The sequence below is a fragment of the Hemiscyllium ocellatum genome, chromosome 8 (genome assembly GCF_020745735.1).
Source record: "Hemiscyllium ocellatum isolate sHemOce1 chromosome 8, sHemOce1.pat.X.cur, whole genome shotgun sequence".
Lineage (NCBI taxonomy): Eukaryota > Metazoa > Chordata > Chondrichthyes > Orectolobiformes > Hemiscylliidae > Hemiscyllium > Hemiscyllium ocellatum.
In genome coordinates, this window is record NC_083408.1 from 76,834,720 (window position 1) to 76,856,920 (window position 22,201).

Genomic DNA, 22,201 nt, shown 5'->3' on the forward strand with positions numbered 1-22,201 from the left:
CGTCTGCTTTTGATTACACCCTGAATTGAATACGGCTAATACCCTGGCTGATATCTCCGCAGCTCCCCACCTGATGTGTTGGTGACCCCCAGAGTGGTTGCAGTTGATCTGGTGGACTGACTGTGGCCCAATCCCTGGATTCGAAGGACATAAGTCCCCAGACATTGGCCCAATCAAGTACCTGACTGAATATCACCAACTTGCTGGACTAGAATCAGCTGAGTCTTTTAACTGAATGTGGTGATACCTCAACTGACCAAAGTCTCCTTTCACCTTACGAAGGACTCCTTTTGACTTTCAGTCATATCATTTTGGTTGAAGCACATGCATTGTGTTTGCCTCATAAACTACTGGCATGTGCTGGAGGTGTGACATTGCCATGCAGAGACATTCCACCCCTTGACTCTTCAGTGCTTGCATAGTGATAAGATGCCTACCTCCGTCTCAGTGCAAAAGAGCACTGCAAGGCAGAGAAGGTGGCAGTCTGTAAGTTCACGGAAGAGCCTATATGCTAATAAGCAATATAATCTCCAAGTCAAATAGCACATCTCTTTGACTTAAAAATCTGGCAGTTTCAAGTTAATCACCACTGGCTATGTGAGAATCAGAGGTACAAAAACAGATTTTTCAGTCAGTGAATTTAAAGTGTAAATCACTGAAGTGTACATTTAGATGAAGCTGACTCACATACTGAATGAAAGTGAGATCATTTCACTTGAACAAAAACAGTGAGCAATGCCCTCCACTACAGCAGTTACAGTAAAAGGAATGTTGAGTCATAAACTTGGAAACCTTGGAACTCAAAACAGTCCTGTCAACCTGAAAAAAAGTGTTTAAAAAATTGCATTACAGTTGTAGTATTTCTGTATTTAATGTCCATTTGTTTAGTATTTGATATAATCAAGAAAATGTCATGGATATACTTACGTCCAAGCATTAAGATTTTGGTAAAAGATACAAGATTTATATTCTGGTTTCTCTTTCTTTGTCCCTGCAAGAGCAATCTATTCACTCCTTTTAAGCTTGTTTTGAAATTCACTGAGATCAAAGCTAATCCCTGTTTGAACTCCTCTCCCTTGCTTGGCACCACATCATTCTCGAAACTAAGCTGAGTGGTCAGGTGACTTTGCAGCATCTCTGTGTAAGAGTTTTTAAAAAAAACAGTGAGCAATGCCCTCCACTACAGTTAATCCTACAGCAGTTACAGTAAAAGGAATGCTGAGTCATAAACTTGGAAACCTTGGAACTCAAAACAGTCCTCAAAACACTCAAAACAGTGCGCTACGTGCTTGATGTTGGAGGTCACGACTCTGGTGTGTCTGGCTCGTATATGTGTGGAAAGTGTGTGCACTTTCAGCTATTGACCGAGCATATTGCAGCGCTGATGAAAGAACTCGAGGACCTTAGGCTCATCCGAGAGAACGAGATCTTTCTGGACAAGACCTTCAGCGAGGTTATGACACTGACCATACCAGAAAAGAGCAGACAATAAGGAAGACAGAGAGGAGACAGGTGCAAGAGACCCCGGGGGAAGTACCTGTCAGGAACAAGTTGAAGCTTTTGGAAACAGTAGAGACAGATGACACTGCCAGTCCGCGAGGCGGCCAGGTCTGTCAATCGGCGTGGAGACAGAGCGGAAGAGTCGGACATCGCTCAGAGCCGTGGTAATAGGGGACTCCATAGTGAGAGGAACTGACCGGGGTTTTTGTGGCAGGAGATGGGATTTAAGGATGGTGTGTTGCCTTCCTGGTGCCAGGGTGAAAGACATCGTGGACAGAGTGCAGGAAAACCTCAAGGATGAGGGTGAAGAGCCAGAGGTGGTGGTACATGTCAGCACAAATGATGTCGGGAAGAAGAGGAGGCACAAACTACAGTGGGACTTCGGAGAACTAGGAAGAAGGCTGAAAAGCAGGACGTCCAAGGTGGTTATCTCCGGTTTGCTTCCAGTTCCTCGGGCTGGTGTGGCCAGAAACGGGGAGATAATGGACTTGAACGTGTGGTTGGGGAACTGGTGCAGGAAGCAAGGATTTAAGTTCTTGGATCACTGGGGTATGTTTTGTGGTAAACATAAATTCTACAAGAGAGACGGTTTGCACCTTAATAGGTTAGGGACCAGCATTCTGGCAGGCAGGTTTGCTATTGCAACACAGCTACATTTAAACTAAGTAGGTGGGGGGGACAAACTGGATGTATAAAAAGGAAATTGAAGGGAAAGTTAGAACAAGGGAAGTCAAGAAAGACAACTGTATCAGTGAGGCAGAAAATTCGGAAAGGGATCATGCTGTAAGGTTGAGTGAAATAGGAGTTGATGGGAAGGGTGAGAGCAGTAACAAATTAAAAATGCTGTATGTGAACGCACAAAGCATTAGAAATAAGATGGATGAGCTTGAGGCTCTTTTGGAAATTGGCAGATACGAAATTGTGGGGCTAACTGGGACGTGGCTTCAAGTGGACAGGGCCTGGGAAATGAATATTCAAGGCTACACGTGCTATCGTAAGGACAGACTGACGGGCAGAGGGGGTGGGGTGGCCTTGTTGGTAAGGGAGGATATTCAGTCCCTTTCGCGGGGGGACCTAGAGTCAGGGGATGTAGAGTCAGTGTGGATAGCGCTGAGAAATACTAAGGGTAAAAAGACCCTCTTGGGAGTCATCTACAGGCCCCCAAACAGTAGTCTGGATGTCAGATGTAAGTCGATCAGGAGCTGAAATTGGCCTGTGGTAAAGATGTTACTACAGTTGTTATGGGGGATTTTAACATTCAGGTAGACTGGGAGAATCAGGATGGTATTGGACCTCAAGAAAGAGACTTTGTGGAGTGTCTCAGAGATGGATTCTTAGAGCAGCTGGTGCTGGAGCCGACCAAGGAGAAGGCAATTCTGGATCTGGTATTGTGTAACGAACCAGAATTGATCAGAGACCTCGAAGTGAAGGAGTCATTGGGAAGTAGTGACCATAATACATTAAGTTTCAATCTGCAATTTGAGAGGGAGAGGGTACAGTCGGAAGTGACAGTACTTCTGTTTAATAAAGGGAACTATGGAGCTATGAGGGAGGAGCTGGCCAAAGTTCAATGGTGCAATACCTTAGCAGGGATGACCGTGTTGGAACAATGGTGGATATTTCTGTATATAATGCAGAAGTTGCAGGATCAGTTCATTCCAAAAAGAAAGAAAGATCCTAGGAGGAGGCATGGGCGGCCATGGCTGATGAGGGAAGTTAAGAAACATATAAAGTTAAAAGAGAAAAAGTATAACATAGGAAAGATAAGTGGGAAAACAGAGGACTGGGAAGCTTTTAAAGAACAACAGAGGATTACTAAGAAGGAAATACGCAGAGGAAAAATGAGGTACAAAGGTAAACTGGCCAATAATATAAAGGAGGATAGTAAAAGCTTTTTCAAGTATGTGCAAGGCAAAAAAATGGTTAGGATTAAAATTGCGCCCTTGAAGACAGAAACAGGGGAATGTATTATGGGGAACAAAGAAATGGCAGAAGAATTAAATGGGTACTTCAGATCTGTGTTCACTGGGGAAGACACAATCAATCTCCCTGAGGTATCAGTGGCTGAAGGACCTGAACTTAAGGGAATCTGTATTTGCCAGGATTTGGTGTTGGAGAGACTGTTAGGTCTGAAGGTTGATAAGTCTCCGGGGCCTGATGGTCTACATCCCAGTGTACTGAAGGAGGTGGCTCGGGAAATCATGGATGCGTTGGTGATTATTTTCCAGAATTCGATAGATTCGGGATCAGTACCTGAGGACTGGAGAGTTGCTAATGTTATACCACTTTTTAAGAAAGGTGGGAGAGAGAAAGCAGGAAATAATAGACCAGTTAGTCCCACCTCAGTGGTGGGAAAGATGCTGGAGTCTATTATAAAGGATGAGATTACGGCACATCTGGATAGTAGTAACAGGATCGGACAGAGTCAGCATAGATTTATGAAGGGGAAATCGTGCTTGACTAATCTTCTTGAATTTTTTGAGGATGTAACTCTGAAGATGGAAGAGGGAGATCCAGTAGATGTAGTGTATCTGGACTTTCAGAAAGCTTTTGATAAAGTCGCACATAGGAGGTTAGTGAGTAAACTTGGGGCACATGGTATTGGGGGTAAAGTACTAGATTGGATTGAAAATTGGTTGGCTGATAGGAAACAAAGTGTAGTGATAAACGGCTCCATTTTGGAATGGCAGGCGGTGACCAGTGGGGTACCGCAGGGATCCGTGCTGGGACCGCAAGTTTTTACAATATATGTTAATGATATAGAAGATGATATCAGCAATAACATTAGCAAATTTGCTGATGATACTAAGCTGGGTGACAGGGTGAAATGTGATGAGGATGTTAGGAGATTACAGGGTGACCTGGACAAGTTAGGAGAGTGGGTGAATGCATGGCAGATGCAGTTTAATGTGGATAAATGTATGGTTATCCACTTTGGTGGCAAGAACAGGAAGGCAGATTACTACCTCAATGGAATCAATTTAGGTAAAGGGGCAGTACAGAGAGATCTGGATGTTCTTGTACACCAGTCAATGAAGGCAAGCATGCAGGTACAGCAGGTAGTGAAGAAGGCTAATAGCATGCTGGCCTTCATAACAAGAGGGATTGAGTATAGAAGCAAAGAGGTGCTTCTGCAGCTGTACAGGGCCCTGGTGAGACCACACCTGGAGTACTGTTTGAAATCCATATTAGATTAGATTAGATTAGATTACTTACAGTGTGGAAACAGGCCCTTCGGCCCAACAAGTCCACACCGACCCGCCGAAGCGCAACCCACCCATACCCCTACATTTACCCCTTACCTAACACTACGGGCAATTTAGCATGGCCAATTCACCTGACCCGCACATCTTTGGACTGTGGGAGGAAACCGGAGCACCCGGAGGAAACCCACGCAGACACGGGGAGAACATGCAAACTCCACACAGTCAGTCGCCTGAGTCGGGAATTGAACCCGGGTCCCTGGTGCTGTGAGGCAGCAGTGCTAACCACTGTGCCACCGTGCCGCCCTATGTGCCACCGTGCTGCCCTATACTGTGTGCAGTTCTGGTCTCCAAATTTGAGGAAAGACATTCTGGCTATTGAGGGAGTGCAGCGTAGGTTCACGAGTTCAATTCCTGGAATGGAGGGATTACCTTACACTGAAAGACTGAAGCAACTGGGCTTGTATACCCTTGAGTTTAGAAGACAGAGAGGGGATATGATTGAGACATATAAGATTATGAAAGGATTGGACACTCTGGCTGCAGGAAACATGTTTCCGCTGATGGGTGAGTGCCGAACCAGAGGACGCAGCTTAAAAATACAGGGTAGACCATTTAGGACAGAGATGAGGAGAAACTTCTTCACCCAGAGAGTGGTGGCTGTGTGGAATGCTCTGCCCCAGAGGGCAGTGGAGGCCCAGTCTCTGGATTCATTTAAGAAAGAGTTGGATAGAGCTCTCAAAGATAGTGGAATCAAGGTTTATGGAGGTAAGGCAGGAAGTGGATACTGATTAGGGATGATCAGCCATGATCATATTGAATGGCGGTGCAGGTTCGAAGGGCTGAATGGCCTACTCCTGCACCTATTGTCTATTGTCTATATTGTCAGTAAGGGTGCATGTTCAGACTATGCTGGAGTGATATGAGATAAAAATCACACAACACCAGGTTATCGTCCAACAGATTTATTTGGAAGCACTAGCTTTCAGAGCACTGCTCCTTCATCAGATGGTTGTGGAATATAAGATCTTAGGACATAGAATTTATAACAAAAGTTTACAGTGTGATGTAACTGAAATTATATATTGAAAAAGACCTGAATTGTTAAGTCTCTCATCTTTTAGAATGAACATGTTGGTTTCAGTTCTTTCATGTGTAAATTCTTTCATGTGTAAAGGAGTGACATGAGGCACAGTGAGTACTTGAGGAAATAGATTCAAAGTGGGAATTCAATACAAAGGGGGAACGAAGCACTGTATGTACAGTTTATTCCAAAAGCTAAGCTTGCTGAATTGGAAGTTCAGTGATTTAGAGTGAAGGAGGAATTCCTTTATGAGCTTATGCTGCTGTTTGGGACTGTCTCACAAACTTGGAAAATTTTGAAAATGTAATTTTACAAAACAACCCAGTTCAAGAAAAGTAATTTCTTAGTAAATAGCACAAAAATAAGATTTAAGGCTTAGCTGAGATGCCTTGCCATATCTAATCTATCCTAAGCAAGTGGGAAGACTACATGACATGACCTTGGCGCATACTTTTGCAGAAGGTTTTTGTTGGTGTGGATTCAGAACTTGAACTGTGCCTGGAGTCACAGTGGTGCATCTACATGGAAGAGAACTAAAGGGATACATTCTCAGACAGGTGGTCACACTGTGGCATAGGGGCATGTAGGCAAATAGGGAATAAGTGATAGTGAGGCAAAGAGAGCCAGATAGGTGAAGCAAGAGTCACCTGAGGTCCTGTTTGATACTGATGAAGTCCTTGGAGGAATGTGACTCTGGCTCTGGGGAAGCAACTGTATAAGTTAGACAGGGTGCATCCTAATGGAGCTGGGACTGAGTTATTTTCAGGTTTTTAGAGACTGTTGCTGGGGAACTCTAAGCTAACTTGGCAGCAGTATGGGAACCAAGGGAGTATGTTAGAAGTAATACCAGGCTGCACAAAACATTGGGAGAGACCGATAATGTTAGAATAGAAAAAAGTATGTCAATAAGTAGAATTGCAGAACTGAAGAAAGAAATGAGTAGACTGTATATCAGCATTGCACTGCATTTGAATGCACGGAGCACAGCCAATGAGATTGGAGAACCACAAGTGCAGATCGCCAACCTATGTGGAATTATGACGTTATGATGACCATAACAGAGACATTGCTCAAGGAAAGCCACAACTGGGTGTTAATTATTCCCAATTATAACTGTTCCGATGAGATAGAAAAAGGAAAAAATGAGGAGGATTAGTTATGTTGGTTAAGGAAAGATTCAACAGAAAAGTCATATTCTAGAGAGTTCAAGGACAAAATCGATTTGGCTAGCATTAAAGAGCTAAAAAGCTACAATTATATTGCTTGGTATCATTTATAGATCACGAACTAGAGGAATCAAACTGCAAGGAACTTGGGGAGGTGTAAACATCATTAGATAGATCAGAAATAGTGAGGAAATTTAATTAACCCACATAGACTAGGATAACGTAAAGAGCCGCGAGGGGCAAGCATTCTTAGAGATTATATTCAGTAGAATATTCTACTGAATACTTGTCAGTTTGAATGAACAAGGAGGCACTAATGGACCTGGTTCTTAGGATTGGGGGTGGGACAAGCAGAGACTGTGTCAATGCCAGAGTATTTAGGGAATAGTTATCGTAATACTTAGAATGACAGTAGAAAGGACAAAAGACGATCCAAAGTAAGAATAGTTAATTTGAGGAGAGCTGATTTCAATGGAGCACGAACAGGTTAGATTGGAACTGAAGAAAAATGATAACTGAAGAAGAGATGTGTTGGTATGTTTGAGATATATTCCCTTAAAAAAGTCAATGTAAGACAAAAAAAGGTGATAGAAATTAAGATAAATAAGAAAAAATTGTTTTATGAAAGCGTTATATAGAAATTGCAATTGCGAGCCAAGCTGAATAAGTGTTATGAAGAAGGTTTAAAAGGGAGATTAAAAAGCAAATTAGAAGAACAGGGTGAGTTTATAATAAAAGCTAACATAAATGGAATCCCAAAGTATTGTAGAGGTACATTATAGAGTAAAAGAATGCCAAAAGGAGGAGGGACTAAAAAGGAATTTCACACATGGAGAGAGACAGGAGACATGGCTGTAGTGTTAGTTTAAACAGATGCAAAGTATTAATTTAAGGAAGCAGATGCTGCCCTGGCCATTGAGATAGAGGAGGAATCTGTCACTGAAAGGGTTTAAAAATTGATAAGGAGGTGTTTTTAAAATTGATTCATTTTGTAGGATGTAGGCATTGATGGCTGGCTGGCCAGCATTTCTTGCCCATTCCTAGTTGCCCTTGAGCAGGTGGTGGTGAGCTATCTTCTTGAATTGCTGCAGTCCATCTGCTGTGGGTTGACCTACAATGCCATTAGGGAGGGAATTCCAGGATTTTGACCCAGTGGCAGTGAAGAAATGACAGTGAATTTCCAAGTCAGGATGATGAGTGGCTTGGAGGAGAACTTGAAGGTGCTGGTGTTCTCATATACCTGCTGCTCTTGTCCTTTTAGATGGAAGTGGTCGAGGGTTTGGATCTTTGGTGAATTTCTGCAGTGTATCTTGTCGATAGTTCACATTGCTGCTACTCCGCATCGGTGATGGAGGGAGTGGATGCTTGTGGTTATAGTGCCAATTGTGCAGACTGCTTTGTCCTGGACGGTGTCAGATTTCTTGAGTGTTGGGGCTCCACTCATCCAGGCAAGTGGGGAGTATTCCATCAAATTCCTGACTTGTGCATTGTAGATGGTGGGCAAGCTTTGGGGAGTCAGGAGGTGAGTTGCTCACCAAAGTATTCTTAGTCTCTGACCTGCGTTGTAGCCACTGTGTTTATGTGATGAGTCTAGTTGAGTTTCTGCTGAATGATAATCTCCAGGATGTTGATAATGTAGGATTCAGTGATGGTAACACTGTTAAATGCCATGGGGTGGTGGTTAGATTAGCTCTTAATTGTGATGGTCATAGCCTGACATTTATGTGGCACAAATGTTACTTGCCACTTGTTATTGTCCAGATCTTGTTGCATTTGAACATGGATTGCTTCTGAGGAGTTATGAATGGTGTTGAACATTGTGCAATCGTTGGTGAACATCCTCACTTCTGACCTTATGATGGAGGAAGGTCATTGGTGAAGCAGCTGAAGATGGTTGGGCTGAGGACATTACCCAAAGCAACTCTTTGCAGAGATGGCCTGCAGCTGAGATGACTGACCTCTAACAACCACAACAATCTTCCTACATGTCAGCCACTGGAGAGTTTGCCCCTTGATACTGTTTGATTCCAGTTTTGCTATGGTTTTTCTTGATGCCACAGTATGAATGTATCCTAAAAAGAAGTTCCACTGCTACATTTTATGGGGGGAGAAATGTTCCACACTTCTCGTGAAGAAGTGTTTCCTAATTACAGTTGTGATTGACCACTGTTACTTAATGTTATGTCCCATTGTTCAAGGCACTCTCAACAGCATAAAAGATTTCTTGTTTCCTTTATTAATTCCCTTCAAATCCAAAAAATCTCAAAACAAAATCATCTAGTGCCACTCCCAAAAGATGATAATAACAAGTGTTATGTTAAAGGCAGTATTTAAAGGAACTCAAGCATTTTAATAGGTTCATTGTTTGGATTTTCAAAACCTTTGCTTATATTTTGGTCAGAATGTAGACTTTTTGCATTGTTACACCTGCTGAAATTATTGTTTCCAACATTCTTAAAGGCATTTAAAGGTAAACAGGTTCTGACCTTAGCAGGGGCACTCACATCTCGAGAAGCAACTCAGATAAAAGAGAGAAGTGGACAATAACAAAGTATTCATAGAGTCATAGATATGTACAGCATGAAAACAGACCCTTCGGTCCAACCCGTCCACGCCGATCAGATATCCCAACCCAATCTAGTCCCATCTGCCAGCACCCGGTCCATATCCCTCCAAACCCTTCCTATTCATATACCTATCCAAATGCCTCTTAAATGTTGCAATTGTACCAGCCTCCACCACATTCTCTTGCAGCTCATTCCATACACGTACCACCCTCTGCTTAAAAAGGGTCTGTAAAGCAGTCTCTTCAATAATGACTTTCACTTTTGGGGTGCTAGATCAAGTGACAGTTCAGTGCCTTTCGACAAGAAAATGTTTTGAGAATTGCACAATACATACTTCAATGAAAATATTCCACATTTTAAATGCAAAAGGAGATGAACATGACAACAATGCCGGAACAGCAGAAAACAATACCTAAATAGGTCACATGAAAGATGCAACTAATCCCTGAACAATGGATGGCAAGAATGAAAAAAACATATAAAGGAAAGTTATTTGATTTATATTTACAACACAATGAAGCAGATCACCTGACGCTACCATTTATCCCAAGTTGACAAATACTGTGGAGCATATCTTTGGGGGCACCTCAGGTGTTGATTGGTTGCTTGTCTGGCCCCATCATAGCAGCCATTAGTTCCAGAGAGATGCAGGACATTATATTCTGCATACTGCCAAGCTAACCGCATCATGGAAATGGCTTCATCGAATACACTTACTTCATGTAAAACACTGCACTGTGTGTTTAAAAAAAAATTCCTCATACTTAACTTTGCATCAACCATAAGGAACTCCGTGGCTCAAAGGGTAATCAAGCAATCTCAATGTATTGCTTGATAGGTGCATGTGAGCAATCTATTTTTAGTGAGGTGCTTCTCCTTCATAATAACCCCTGTCAACAATTATACTTGAATAGGGCTCTCAGAATAACTTGGTCATGTTGTGTTAACATTATTACAATTACACAGTTCTTCCTTGAGGTATGCAACTACAGAACTAAAAAATAATCTGTTAGGAGTTTCCATCTCTAAGGAAGCTTCAGGACAATCGTCATCCAACAATCTGCTCTGAAAATGCTGCTGATATTTTGACAGCTGCACCACAGCGGTTGAGACAATTCATAACATTCTAAAATAATCAACAACATTCTAAATAAAATAACTCACAATCCATAACTTAGGTCAACTTGCTGACCAAGCTGTGAAAGCAGTGTACAATAGTCTAAGTGATCCAACAATTAATCGATCAGGTGTAAGTTCTCCAGTCTGGCCATGACCAAATATGAATGGTAGTGAACAATAAAATGACCAACGAGAGAAAGAAGAGGCTCGATAATTATTCCCATCTTTAACAATGGGGGATTCCAGCACATTTGTGCAAAGAAGGCTGAAACATTTTCATCTATCCTCAGCCATGACGGGCTGAACAGATGATTCATTTTGTTATTCTCCTGAGATCCTCAACATTTGCAGATACTAATTTTGAGCCAATTTGATTTACTCCATGTCATGTCAATAAACAGCTGAAGACACTGGATACCACAATGGCCACGGGCCCACAACACTCTGACAATCTTATTGAAGATTTGTCCTCCAGACCTAGCCATGTCCTTAGCCAAGTTGTTCCAGTGCAGCTACAAAACCTTCATCTAAAGGTATATTCTATATGCAAAAGCACCACAAACTCAGCCTGACCAATTATAGCCCTAATGATCCATTCTCAATCATTGGCAAAGTGGCGGAATGGTCCATTGACAGTGTTATTCATTGGAACATGCAAAGGAATAACATGCTTACTGATACTCAGTTTGGGTTCTGCCATAACCAGTCAGTACCTGACCTCATTGCAGCCTTGGATCAAACACAAGTAAAAGCTGAATTCCCAAGGTGATGGGCGGTTGACTGCTCTTGACAGCAGGATCGAATATGATTGAGTATCGCATCAACAAGAAAGCAGAGCAAAACTAGAGTCAATGGGAATTGGACAAATCCTCCTCTGGATGGAAACATACATGATTCAAAGGAAAATGGGTCTTCAGGTGCTTCATAAATGACCTTCCCTGCATCAGAAGGCCACAACTGAAGACATTCAGCGATTGTTTCATAATGTTTGACAAATTTTGCAACTCTTCAGATACTAAGGAAGTGTATGTCCATATGTAGCAAGACCTGGACAACATTCAGCCGACTCACATTTGCACCACACAAAAGTGTCAGGCAATGACAATTTCCAAAAGAGGGAATATAATCGTCATCCACTTACATTCAATAGCATTACTATCATCTAATAACCCACTACCATGGGAGTTACCATGATTAGAAACTGAACTAGAACAGCTATGTGAATACTGTGGCTACAAGAGCAGGTCAGAAGCTCGGAATCCTGCAGCGAGTAAGTCTCATCCTATCTCCTCAATGCCTATACATTATCTATAAGTCACAAGTAGGAGTATGATGGAATACTGCCTGGATGTGTACAGCTCCAACAACACACAGAAGGGTCAACCATCCAGGAAAAAGCATCCTTTTTTATTGCACCCATCCGCCACCTTGAACATTCATTCCCTTCACTACTGACCATACACTGCAGTAACTTAGCAAGCTTCCTTTGTCAGTACCTTCCAAACATGTGATGTCTGTCATCTAGAAGAATGAGGACAGCAGGCACATGGGAACCGCACTACCTACATGTTCTCCTCCAAACCACACAACATCTTGACTTGGAACTATCCCATGCTCCTTCACTGTCATTGGGTCAAAATCCTGGAACTCCCTTCCTAATGACAGTTGAGTGGCCCTGCAGTAGTTCAAGGAACATAGCTCACCTCCAGGGCAATTAGAAAAGGACAATAAATGCTGACCTAGTCAGTAACAAATCCCATGAATAAACTAAATAATTGTTTGAAGTAAGTTTGTCCTTTTTCCTAATTTTAATGGACCATTTTTAAAAAAATTGTCCAAGATCTGGATCCAGATCCATATCATCACCAAAGTCTAATATGTTCTTTGTTGAGCATTACCTATGTGTGTCTAACCTTTTGTTGAAACCCATCCATTCGGTTTTGAGATAAGTTCTTTATGAACAGACACACATGCTGAACAAATGGGTCGGAATATTACCACTGTCTCCTTTCAATAACATCAGTTTGTATTTATCCTTACCAACTTCTCTCATATATTTCTCATCTGAATGTTTTCATTCCTCATGAACTTGCTCCTTCTTATTCATAAAACCTTGCTCAGCTCTATATCCTACCGTTGCCTGGTGCCAAACACTCCATTCCTCTCTCACCAGTCTTGTGCTCCCTTGTTGTTTGCTCCTTTATTGTGGACAATATCTTCAGCATTTTAAGTCCAATGCTCTGGAATTCCCTCCATAAATTACTCTGGCTCTCCATCTCCCACTCCCACTTGAAGAACATTCTGATAAATCTCTACTAATTTGGCCATCCCTCCTACTTATCTGTATTTTAACTTAGCGTTTACTTTTTTGATTAAGCGACTGTGAAGCACCTTGTAACAGTTTTCGATATTATCTTAAGTGCATTTTTCAATGGTAGTCATTGCTGAGTGTCCAGACAGCATTACAGCAACCCAAAGGTTCCCGTGGAGACCACACACAAGAGTGCCCCTTCAGGTTCCTGTGCATTTGAATAAATTATCTGCAAAAATAAATCAGGGCGTTAATTGTAATACATTTAAAGAGTGAATCTGGTGCTGCATTCCCAGTGACAACAGTAAATTAAGTCAAAAATCACACAACACCAGGTTATAGTCCAACAGGTTTATTTGGAAGCACTGGCTTTCAGAGTGCTGCTCCTTCAATACTGGCTCCTCCGCACCAACAGTAAATGATTAAACTCAGTGTTGGTTATTAGTGGGCAACACTTTTGAGTGAGATGGCCTTCTACGTTCATTCAGCTATGTCACAATGACTGGTGCAACTACACTTGTGCTGTTGAGGATTGTTCTGTATGTCCACTGAGCTTTTGAGTCCACACTTTCAAGTAGGTATTAAGGCATTGAACCCCTGCGGAATAATTTTATTCATCAGATTCCTTTACTTAGTTGAAACAATCTTCTTAAATAAGAAGGCTATATAAATATGGCTTGGAGATTACAATTGTTGACAGACCATGTCGGATACTCCGCTTAAACTCAAATGGCTGCATAAATTATTGATAGCAGACTTCTGTTGTATGGCAGTGTGAAGAGGTGGAAATCTATTGGGCGATGTAGTTAAGGAAGAATTCACACTGGTCAATGTCCAGCAAGTTCCTACTTCTCCTCCTGCCATGACCACCAAGCTTGCATGCATGCATTTTAAGATTCACCTGGTGCTCCCTTTTGAATCTTATCCGGCACATTTTTAGTGGTAGCTGAATACAATTGGTGGATTAAATGATTCAGGTGCGATTTTGGCTTCATGGGAGCTACTTCAGACCCGTCACTGGCTCTTTGATGACATTTGTAGAAGTGAAAGAGCAACAGAAGATATGTTTGAATGTTAACCACTGGTACCCTTTCAAATATTGCTTATGTGTCAAAATGCTGTTTGAAATGATTTTATGCTTGAAATGTCTCAGACCATGAGTAAATGGAGAGAAAAAAGAGGATCTGGGATTGAAGATGCCTTCTACTTCATCCATTCCCACCCTTAGGTCTGCGCTGTGTGGCTAAGTTATGTATTGGGTTTTTCTCTCAGTATTTCTGTTTTGGTCTGCTGTGAGGTGACATTAGCTATTGGAAAGTCAGTACTAAGATGGTGGAAATGTCATCAGCATGTAAACAATACCCAAATGCTCGTCCCATTGTGGATGTGAGAACTGAATATAAATGTCTTAGGCAGGTACATTATTTTATGGAGAGGGTGGACTGAATATTGATGAGGTTTATTGTCCCCAGTGTAACTATTTTTTGTTTTGTTTTTAAGATTTGCTTCTCAAACCATTTGAAAAAGGATTTGGATTCAAATAACTTAAATAAAGCAAGTTCTTTAATAATAGACTATTTTGCTCAATTTTCTGATATGAGCACAACAGGCTTCTACAAGGTAATGTAAGCTTTGATTTGTACACATATGGTACGTATCATTTAAAATTCATTTTTTTTGGAAAATGAAGTTGTATTTTGAATTTTCTTTGCAGACTTTCGTAGCGAGGGCACAGTTTGTAATTATTCAGGAATACTTAAGAGTCATTATAAACAGTTCTCTGAGATGTACATCAAATAACCGGAGTCAGATATCTAGAAAAATTGTTCGGGACTCCAAACAGCTGCAACAGATCTTTGCAAATCTGGTAAGAAGATTTCACTAACTATCCTTTTCATTTTTCTTATATTTAAGAATATAAGCAAAAATATAGGAGCAGGAGTAGGCCATACTTGAACTTGCTTATTTCATAAAGGTTAGCTCTTTCCATAATTTACTTTGCTTTCCCTCTGATTTGAAGTGGTTTTCCTTGTCATTTTCTTTTAAATGCCCCCAGTTGTCATCCACTATTACCTTATTAAACTGTGAAAATGCAAGTTGCTCTATGGCCTAACAAGTTACTCAGAATATTAAAAATAGTTTGAGTTGAATTGCCCTGTGATTTTATTTTTCCCCCCTCCCCTCCTATCCAGAAAGCCTATCAGGGATCCGGAATTTACTGCAGCAATACTTTATTTCCAACTACACTCTGGCACAAATTTGTGGCTTTCCAAATTAGCGCTGATTAAGGTGCAGAACGTGCACATTTTCTTCCTAAGCTGTTCGGTGCCTGGAGATGTGATTTTTCAAAGTCTTAAAGAAATGACATGTTCCATGCAAACTAAGAACAATATCATATTCCATTCAAACTGCTCAGAAATGAGAGTTATGTACAATGAGAAATAAAAAGTAAACAGGGGAAACCAATGTATTTAAGATCACACTAATTTTTAAAAATAAATCATGATCTTGAGAATTCATGTACACTCTTGAAGTAACTTCGACAAGATTACACTGACATAAATGCTGGCCCTAGATTATTGCTGATTTTGAGCTGGTATGGATTGCCATCGACAGGGGCTCTGTCCTTTCTAAACACGAATACTGATTTAAAATTGGGTGAGATCAGATGCAGAGACGCTTAGTATTCCAGTTACTTCACCTCAGGTCTTCGCTAAAAACTCTGTGCAAGATTGGCCACAGATATGGCCATGTGGACTTATGGACAGATGTGGACTTATTAATGGGTAAATATATGAACAAGCTAGGGATTCAGCTTGCCCCCATCAACGAGCCAGCTCCACTGGATTCATTGGATTTGTGATATAGCGAAGTAATGTAGGTATCCTCCTAATGCTTAGGCACCGACCATGGTAGCAATCGTAGAGGTTTTCTACTGCACAATAAGCTTTGACAGGATCATAAATTGGGTGTTGAATAGATCCAAAATATAGCATTTAATGATTTTCAGGGATAACAATTTGCCTACAAAGTCAAAGTTAATACGTATATGTGTTGCTTAATATAGCTTAAGTGTATTGTTAACTTATTGTTAGGATCTCATATTTTCATTTAGAAACATTTGATTTTGTAAATCCTTAAACAACTTCATATTCATCGAGTTGTCAACATCATGGTAATGAAAAATATTTGTTTGTTTTCAGCAGTCTAGTGCCACTTGCCTAAACCAACCTATCCTAGATGTGGCTGAAATCATTCACATCAATGATATTAATGCATTGAAGACAGAAGTTGCTGCACTTGTTTGTAACTACCCTGATGTAAGGTAGGTGATCATGTGAAACTCAATGTTTATTAGCATTCTTTTCTGAGGAGATCTTAAGCTGCCAACTTGAAAATGTTGACAGATTCAAAAAGAGTGGGTAACTTATAAACACGATTTAAAAATATTTGTAATTAAATTGAAAGTTGTTGGGTTGCCATAGTCTTACCAGACTAGAGGGCTGTTCTCTCATTAGAGAGAGATGACTGGTGGTGATTTAACCTGAGGGCCACCATACTTCAGGTGAGGGGAGAGGTTGAGAAGGACACTCCTTCATGGTAGTTTTAGCCAGTGATGGGAATTGAACCCACACTGTTGGCATTGCTCTGCTTCGCAAACCAACCATCCAGCCATCTGAGCTAAACTGCATTCAGTTTTGAAATTTATCCATGACATGGGAGCAGTGCTGAGAAATGTTCAGGTCTGCAAGAAGTAAATGCAAAATAATTGTCTCTTGGGACATACATAGTATATCCCAGCCCAAGTTGATTGACTGACTGTATCCAAGTTCTGACATATTACAAATGTTATCAGTACAGCATTTTTCAAGATAAGGTAACATTTGATGAATCGTTAAAACAATAAATTCCAATCCTCAATGCATACTTGACTGAGAGCCCAAAAATCCGTTAGTGTATTGAATTACCTGAGCACCAATGAAAACGTTTTTTTGATTGTCAGCTCTGGTTCTCTGGTCTGTTCTGTCAATTGCACAATATTTGTTTATAAAAGGTTAGACAGTTTTAAGTGCTTACCATTCCCACTATTGATATTTAAAGAGTCGGGATAGTTGATACTTCTTTTAGTATATTGTAAAAGGTATTTTTAAGAAAATGGGAAGAAACAAAAAAATGACTAAGTTTTTCATTATTTCCAACTTTCTTAAAAATCTCCTTTTTCAACATGTCATCCTATTGTCACTGTAGGCTTAATTGCTTATATAAAATATATCATGGGTGAATGGATATAGAAGTGCCATAATTTGTCAGAAGATATGAGGGGCCATGGGAATGGATGGAGTTCTGAGGAGAATGTTTAAACATATCTTTCAAAAGGTCCCCTCAGACCATGGTTTAAGCTTCTGACCCTTTGTGAATCGTGAGTTTTTTGAAACCTGGACTAACTCTATAAAAGTTGCATAAGACTAGGACATGCCTGTCCTCACTTTGGTGCCAATCAGATCAGGAATACCAGGTGCAACCTCATAATATGAGCCAGTCCACACATTTTAAGGCACTTCTACAGATTGGAAACTTTAGAAATGTGGTCAGGAGTTGGGACCTATCCTCCATGTTTAAAAGACTCCTAAGTTATCCCGACTCAGTAAAGATTCAAGCCAGAAAGACAGTGCCAAAATGATACCGGTAATTAAATATTAAAATTATAAGTTAATGGTTAAAAGCAACTTCTTTAACTTCCATAAGATCATTAAAAATATAATGGGGAGATATTAAGCATCAGAAGGGTTGTTGGTGCAGGATCAAATAAAAATATTTTCAAGGAAAAGACAAGATGAATAGGCAATGAGTCTGCAAAAATAATATAGGACAGGCAAAGGTTTGGCAACTACAGACTAACAGAATTAAGGCAATCAGGACCAGTGACTGTTGCATAAGTTGTAAAATACTATAATTTATATTTTAAAGGAAGGAACACATCAATGCTATTCTGGATATTAGAGGAATGATGACCAGAAAAGAAAGACGGAGCATCCTCAGACAAGCAAATGACATGATGAAATTCAACAATGATATTTCATCAGACAATCAATTATTTCAAGGAATAAGTGTCTCTAAATTCCGATGGAGGAAAAATCATTGTTGTATGTTTTGCTGTATAGCATAATCAGAGAACCAGTGAGAATAATAAGTATTGATTGACAGCAGTTTAGAATGAGCTGCACATTTACTTGTCAGTTGGATTGACCCTTACGTTGTTAACTGAATGATGACATTTACATCAGAAAGTGCAAATATTTCAGTTTATACTTTAGACACAAATTAATCACCTTTCTATCTTTTCAAATATCAGTCATGATTGATGTCAAGTTTCTGTAAGAATATTTGATTCTTGAACTAGCTATCACAGGTTGTGACCCTTTGGACATTTTCATGTCGTGAGAGCATGTAGTGTATTTTGATAAAAGTATAGTTGCTGCAAAAAGATGTATCCACCTTAAAAATCGCTTGAATCAAGGGACAGCAACAAAACATCTTTACCAGAAGGCACAATGACGAGGGGAGAAAGCTTAACAATGTTGTGATTTTACAGGCAATGATCAGATCCAGTAAATGTGACATATTTCTCAGAGCGCTGAAGCCTTCACGAAAATTTTAATTGCAATTCATTGATGTGATATTGATTCATATTTGGTAAATTATAATATTTCCTGTGAATCGGTAACTGTAAGAACGTGTAAAACTATTAGTCTTCTGTTAAAAATGTGCTACATGCTAAATATCAATATTTGTTTTTTTATGTGCATATTTTCCATTTGGTACAAAGTGACAGGACACTATTTAACCATTCAAGCATGTTCTGCCATTAAATTAGATTAAATTAAACTAAATGGCTGATCTGTGACCGAATTGTATATATTGCCTTTGCTATTTATCCCTTACTAACACTGGTTTTATAGTCACAATTTTAATGTTAACAACTGGTCTAGTATCAATTGCCATTTGCTAAAGAGAGTTCCAAATTTCTATCTTATTTCTGTATAGATTGCTGATAGACAAAGTAGCCTAGGATTAAGGTGGGTGGGCAGGCAAACAGGAAAGAGTTGAGACTGCAATCAGATCGACCATAATTTTATTGAAAAAGCCAAATAGGCTTGAAGGAACACCGCTGAAGCCAAACGCCAGCTCGCGGACGCCTCCTCTTATCGCCCCCTTGACCACGACCCCACCTCCCACCACCAAACCATCATCTCCCAGACCATCCAGGACCTCATCACCTCAGGGGATCTCCCATCCACCGCCTCCAACCTCATAGTCCCACAACCCCGCACCGCCCGTTTCTACCTCCTGCCCAAAATCCACAAACCTGCCTGCCCCGGCCGACCCATTGTCTCAGCCTGCTCCTGCCCCACCGAACTCATCTCCCAATACCTCGACACGGTCCTGTCCCCTTTAGTCCAAGAACTCCCCACCTACGTTCGGGACACCAACCACGCCCTCCACCTCCTCCAGGATTTTCGCTTCCCCGGTCCCCAACGCCTTATTTTCACTATGGACATCCAGTCCCTGTACACCTCCATCCCCCATCACGAAGGACTCAAAGCCCTCCGCTTCTTCCTTTCCCGCCGCACCAACCAGTACCCTTCCACTGACACCCTCCTTCGACTGACTGAACTGGTCCTCACCCTGAATAACTTCTCTTTTCAATCCTCCCACTTCCTCGAAACTAAAGGAGTTGCCATGGGCACCCGCATGGGCACCAGCTATGCCTGCCTCTTCGTAGGATATGTGGAAAAGTCCATCTTCCGCAACTACACTGGCACCACCCCCCACCTTTTCCTCCGCTACATCGATGACTGTATCGGCGCTGCCTCGTGCTCCCACGAGGAGGTTGAACAGTTCATCAACTTTACTAACACCTTCCATCCTGACCTGAAATTCACCTGGACTGTCTCAGACTCCTCCCTCCCCTTCCTAGACCTTTCCATTTCTATCTCGGGCGACCGACTCAACACAGACATCTATTATAAACCGACTGACTCCCACAGCTACCTGGACTACACCTCCTCCCACCCTGCCCCCTGTAAAAACGCCATCCCATATTCCCAATTCCTTCGTCTCCGTCGCATCTGCTCCCAGGAGGACCAATTCCAACACCGCACAGCCCAGATGGCCTCCTTCTTCAAGGACCGCAGATTCCCCCCAGACATGATCGACGATGCCCTCCACCGCATCTCCTCCACTTCCCGCTCCTCCGCCCTTGAGCCCCGCTCCTCCAACCGCCACCAAGACAGAACCCCACTGGTTCTCACCTACCACCCCACCAACCTGCGCATACAACGTATCATCCGCCGCCATTTCCGCCACCTCCAAACGGACCCCACCACCAAGGATATATTTCCCTCCCCTCCCCTATCAGCGTTCCGCAAGGACCACTCCCTTCGTGACTCCCTTGTCAGATCCACACCCCCCACCAACCCAACCTCCACCCCCGGCACCTTCCCCTGCAACCGCAGGAAATGTAAAACTTGCGCCCACACCTCCACACTCACTTCCCTCCAAGGCCCCAAGGGATCCTTCCATATCCGCCACAAGTTCACCTGTACCTCCACACACATCATCTATTGCATCCGCTGCACCCGATGTGGCCTCCTCTATATTGGTGAGACAGGCCGCTTATTTGCGGAACGCTTCAGAGAACACCTCCGGGCCGCCCGAACCAACCAACCCAATCACCCCGTGGCTCAACACTTTAACTCCCCCTCCCACTCCACCGAGGACATGCAGGTCCTTGGACTCCTCCACCGGCAGAACACAACTACACGACGGCTGGAGGAGGAGCGCCTCATCTTCCGCCTGGGAACCCTCCAACCACAAGGTATGAATTCAGATTTCTCCAGCTTCCTCATTTCCCCTCCCCCCACCTTGTCTCAGTCGGTTCCCTCAACTCAGCACCGCCCTCCTAACCTGCAATCCTCTTCCTGACCTCTCCGCCCCCACCCCACTCCGGCCTATCACCCTCACCTTGACCTCCTTCCACCTATCCCACCTCCATCGCCCCTCCCCTAGTCCCTCCTCCCTACCTTTTATCTTAGCCTGCTTGGCTCTCTCTCTCTTATTCCTGATGAAGGGCTTATGCTCGAAACGTCGAATTCTCTATTCCTGAGATGCTGCCTGGCCTGCTGTGCTTTGACCAGCAACACATTTGCAGTTGAAGGAATAAAGGGCTACTCCTCCTCTGAAATCCTATGTTTCTATACATTACCAAAAAGGAAAAATAGACAGTATAGGCAAAGAGAGGGACTGGTCGGTGGAATAATAAATAATATAGGTCTTCTATAACCACAGAGTATTTACTAATAGTTGGAGATGTGGCCATGAAATGATATGATTAGGTAATAATATCATTTTAAAAATTCATTCATGAGATGTGGGCACCGCTGGCTGGCTAGTATTTATTACCTATCCCTAATTGTTAAGAGTTAAACACGTTGCCATGGTCTGGAGTCACATGTAGGCCAGGTGAGGTAAGGATGGCAGATTTCCGCCCCTAAAGGATATTAGTAAACCAGATGGGTTTTTCCCCAACAATGTACAATGGTACATGTACAATGTACATTAGACTGTTAATTCCAGAGTTTTCTTATTGAATTCATATTCTACCATGTGCTATGGTAGGATTTGAACCCAGATCCCCAGAGCATTACCTGGGTCTCTAGGTTAATAGTACAGTAATGATACCATTAAGTCATCACTGCCCCCTGTTGAAGTTTGAGTATGATTGAATAATATTGTCATGTGTATTAGTTTTAATGTGATTGGATGATATAGTTATGTATAATAAATTGAAATGTGAACCATTCAAATATGATTGGTGGAGTTAGGATGAGTAAGTGTATATCCTTTTGGAAATTATTATGTGTAGGGATATTCGATTGGCAACTTGTTATGTATAAAATCTTTGTTCCATCAATAGAGATATGAGCTCTAAGTTATTTTTGGATATTTAGATCTCCCATGCAAATATGAATAGACTTTTTTAAACAATGAAACTTGAGTCTCATCTGGTTTAAGCGGAAATAAAGGGTTAAACTCAAATTTTTAATTACCTTTTGTTTTCAAAGCTATCAAACGTCTGACTCTAATTTGTAAGCTATGCCCCCTAGTCATGGTCTCTCAATGAACAAATGTTTTCTCCCAATTCATTTTACCTATTCTTCTTAATTTCTTGAATACTTTCAATTAAGTAG

At 41.6% G+C, this 22,201-nt stretch overlaps 1 protein-coding gene across 4 annotated transcripts in view; it reads left to right on the plus strand.

The window, feature by feature from the left end:
* Positions 1 to 18,711, plus strand: part of LOC132817938 (exocyst complex component 3-like protein 2) — a 72,556-nt gene extending 53,845 nt beyond the window's left edge. For 2 of the 4 annotated variants that reach the window (XM_060828483.1, XM_060828482.1), the window contains exons 8-11: positions 14,451 to 14,570; positions 14,665 to 14,817; positions 16,154 to 16,275; positions 17,919 to 18,711. In XM_060828483.1, coding sequence (XP_060684466.1) covers positions 14,451 to 14,570; positions 14,665 to 14,817; positions 16,154 to 16,275; positions 17,919 to 18,117 — 594 coding nt within the window. In that variant the 3' untranslated portion in view covers positions 18,118 to 18,711. The remainder of the gene's footprint in view (positions 1 to 14,450; positions 14,571 to 14,664; positions 14,818 to 16,153; positions 16,276 to 17,918) is intronic. The other 2 variants (XM_060828484.1, XM_060828485.1) reach the window with 2 other exon arrangements.
* The last annotated feature ends 3,490 nt before the right edge of the window (positions 18,712 to 22,201 follow it).